Here is a 2826-nt window from a genome sequence, read left to right as displayed (position 1 = left end):
TGCCCGTAGTTGCGTGCTGTAGAACTACATGTGTTGATGACAATTAGGAAATTGTGAGAAAAAGTGGCGGAATTTCCGTTGATTTTTGTAGGCTCCTACTCGAAGTCGTGTGTAAATTGTTGGGTTATCGCTTGAGGGACTCCTGAGTTCAGCCGAGGAAGCCACTGATATAGTCCAATAGTGTTGTGTGGCGTCGTGTATCTACGCCACATCATCGTCATAAACATATGAGAGCACATGTGCTCGTGCAGAAAATTGGGTGTTATTGTTCTAAGTTAGGTTTTCGAGTAGAACTGTTTCATCAATACTACTACCTACTATAGCATTACTGTCTCATACCGTAAACCTGTGAGATGTGAGTATTTCGTAAGATGCCTCCCCCTGGTAGTTCCCATGAATTAGGATCACGTTTCTCGCAGTACATGTTCATACAGTTTGTGAAGCTTCAAAGCTGTTATCGTTGATCTCGGGGAAAAACGCTCATTTTTCACATTTGCATATCAAATTGCAACGGCCCCTCCCCCCGTAGGTTAGCAGAGGCTCTGTGATTACATCAGCTCACGCTGCTGCCCAGTCTGCATTGGACAATCTCAAAATCATCATGGACGGCAAACCCTTGGTGCGAGGTGATGCCTCAGCTCAACAGTAGCGACTTCTTGTTACTGTCACTTCCCATAGGTGGTGTTTGTAAGCTTGGTTACTCCTGGGAGGCTATGGATGTCCGCACGTTTGACGCAGAGGCTTCGTCGTTGGCCAGCCAGATGCAGGATGTTCTCCTGCAGCCGACTTGCAAGAACGATTCTGTTTTGGTAGAGGCTGCTACTGTTGTGATGGAATCCTTAAGGAGATCTTGGGCTGCCAGGTGCAAGAAAGGGTTCCGAACAGTCTCGAGATGAGATTTATCACTGCCATGGGAGAGGTCCGCCACGTGACGTACTCCACTTTTGCCAGGATTAGTGAGGATGGGCTGTATAGGGACTTCGAGAGGTCTATGGTAGGAAGGACCGGAATGTGAGCTCTCGACTAGAGAATCATCCAGGAACCTATAATGATCCCGGGGGAAAACTCATTTTTCACGTATGGCTAGGAACACATTCTTCAATCAGTTTCCAATGTAAATGTCATCACGTTAGGAACGTTTTCTTTATTGTTATCAAGACTCAGAGCTCGGTGGGTCCCTGCTCGTGAGTGTCGTTTTCAGGATCGAACAGAGGCTGCCCATAGGTGGTTTGAGGGAGATGTTGAAGCCCTGAAGGAGGTGGGCCTGTACGAGGGCCCTCCAGGGTGATATTGGTCGTCGTCGTTGTCGTTACTCAGGCCGAGGGTATATGCCACACGTGCATACGAGCCTGGCAGCGATGGATGCTGACGGAGGCGGACCAGCCAGCTCCGGCCCTGCGGTATGACTTCATCATTGGTCGCGATGAGCACGGCAAGGTAGGCCCTCCTGGTCTTGTCCCGGCATAGTCTGAGTGTTGTTCAGTTGACGGTGTATTTGGGAGAACTCTGTGAGTTGGGCTTTAGCATAATGGACTACCCCTACGCTGAAAGGGATGTCTTTGGTGCTGTGGTGGACTCAATAACGTGGGATAGGCCCTGTTTGAGCTGTGGGGTTGGGAAAGAACAAGCTCCAGCAGCATGTGGATTATGTAAGATGTGTGATCAGGATGTGGGGAAGGAGTGGTATGAATATGTAGGTCTTAGCGGAGCGAAGCTCCCTGTGAAGCCACCAACTGTTTCCGAGAAGGCTACCACGCACTAGGGACGACGATCCCCCATCGCATGTTGCTCAAGTACTTTCTCGTAAGGGGTCGATGCCTTGTCGATCAGTTCCCAGGTTCCTGTGTTTCAACCAATACCTGAGATGAGAGCTCGCGAGCAGTTCTATTGCTGCTCTTAAAGACGTTGACATATCATCATCTTGTGCCATAGCATGGTGTTGTTGGTCTGTGTCCAGGGCTGTAGTTGACTTTTTGTTGTTGATCTTTGTCAACGATGTCGCCTCGAGCCTATTCGGCATGTCTGTGTACTACTGCATTGTCCATGCTGGTGCCCTTGCTACTACTGGTCCTATCCGCCCTCACGATGGCTCATGCAGAGACGAGGGGAAGGGGCTACGATGGTGAGGGTTTAGGCATACGCAAGCTGAATAGTGTTAGTGGTAGTCCAAGAGAACTGGTATATAGCCGGGGTGAGTCGTGGAGGACTTCGAGGTGATGATGGTTGTGCTCTTGAAAGGTGACACTATTATAACGGCTAAGCTGTTCGGGCATATAGACCAGTATGCTTACTGGTTCATAGACCTACTGGTGGGTACTCCACAACAGCGAACGAGTCTTATCGTTGATACTGGTGGGTCGGCCCTGTTGGTATGCGTCTGTACTGTTGCTTGATTATAGGCTCTACACTGCCTGGTTTCACATGCGAGATACCGAAGGCTCATGTGGGGAACCATATAGACCCGCATTTCGACATTAATAAGAGTTCCACTGCTAAGTGGTTGTCTTGTGACGATTGTCCTGCGACGTTCAGAACGCAATGTCGAGAAGATAAATGCTAGTAAAGAATGGTGATGCATTCTGTTGCTTTCTTATGCGTCGTCAGTTACCATCAGTCGTATACTGAGGGCTCTAGTATAGAAGGGTACTGGTTTGAGGACTATGTTAGTCTGGATGACCACGATGAGCTCAACCCTGCGGTGATGACGAAGTTAGGGTGTCATACCAGCGAGAATAAACTTTTCTACACGCAGAAGGCCAATGGTAGGCGTGGGAGGGTCTTTACGTGTGCTTGAGGGGTCGTGGTTAGGTATTATGGGGATGGCAC

General features: G+C 49.2%; 3 protein-coding genes across 3 annotated transcripts; all 3 read left to right on the top strand.

Annotated features, from left to right (window-relative positions):
• The first annotated feature begins 527 nt into the window (after positions 1-527).
• On the top strand, positions 528-1885 carry Pmar_PMAR024905 (hypothetical protein). The gene is made up of 8 exons (XM_002765930.1): positions 528-626; positions 679-809; positions 863-994; positions 1202-1258; positions 1318-1437; positions 1484-1649; positions 1698-1793; positions 1838-1885. The coding sequence occupies exons 1-7, from the start codon at positions 602-604 to the stop codon at positions 1760-1762; spliced, it is 696 nt and encodes a 231-aa protein (XP_002765976.1). The 5' UTR covers positions 528-601; the 3' UTR covers positions 1763-1793; positions 1838-1885.
• Positions 1886-1995: 110 nt separating this feature from the next.
• On the top strand, positions 1996-2393 carry Pmar_PMAR024904 (hypothetical protein; the record flags this gene model as incomplete). Its single annotated transcript, XM_002765929.1, has 2 exons — positions 1996-2122; positions 2239-2393. The coding sequence occupies 2 exons, from the start codon at positions 1996-1998 to the stop codon at positions 2391-2393; spliced, it is 282 nt and encodes a 93-aa protein (XP_002765975.1).
• A 6-nt stretch (positions 2394-2399) lies between these two features.
• On the top strand, positions 2400-2559 carry Pmar_PMAR024903 (hypothetical protein; the record flags this gene model as incomplete). Its single annotated transcript, XM_002765928.1, has 1 exon — positions 2400-2559. A coding segment is annotated over one exon (160 nt), but the record flags the coding sequence as incomplete, so codon positions are not given.
• Between the last annotated feature and the right edge of the window lie 267 nt (positions 2560-2826).

Source organism: Perkinsus marinus, assembly GCF_000006405.1.
Source record: "Perkinsus marinus ATCC 50983 genomic scaffold scf_1104296974226, whole genome shotgun sequence".
Classification (NCBI taxonomy): Eukaryota; Perkinsozoa; order Perkinsida; family Perkinsidae; genus Perkinsus; species Perkinsus marinus.
The sequence above is the reverse complement of the archived record's forward strand: the minus strand, read 5'-3'. Positions and strand labels throughout refer to the sequence as shown.

What these genes read in the sequence shown, in the direction of transcription:
- Pmar_PMAR024905 (XM_002765930.1), top strand. Translation starts at nt 602, where the DNA reads ATGGACGGCAAACCCTTGGTGCGAG. An exon ending in GGGACTTCGAGAGGTCTATG is followed by an intron (nt 995 to 1,201) that starts GTAGGAAGGACC and finishes TGTCGTTTTCAG; the next exon opens with GATCGAACAGAGGCTGCCCA. An exon ending in TCCAGCAGCATGTGGATTAT is followed by an intron (nt 1,650 to 1,697) that starts GTAAGATGTGTG and finishes ATGAATATGTAG; the next exon opens with GTCTTAGCGGAGCGAAGCTC.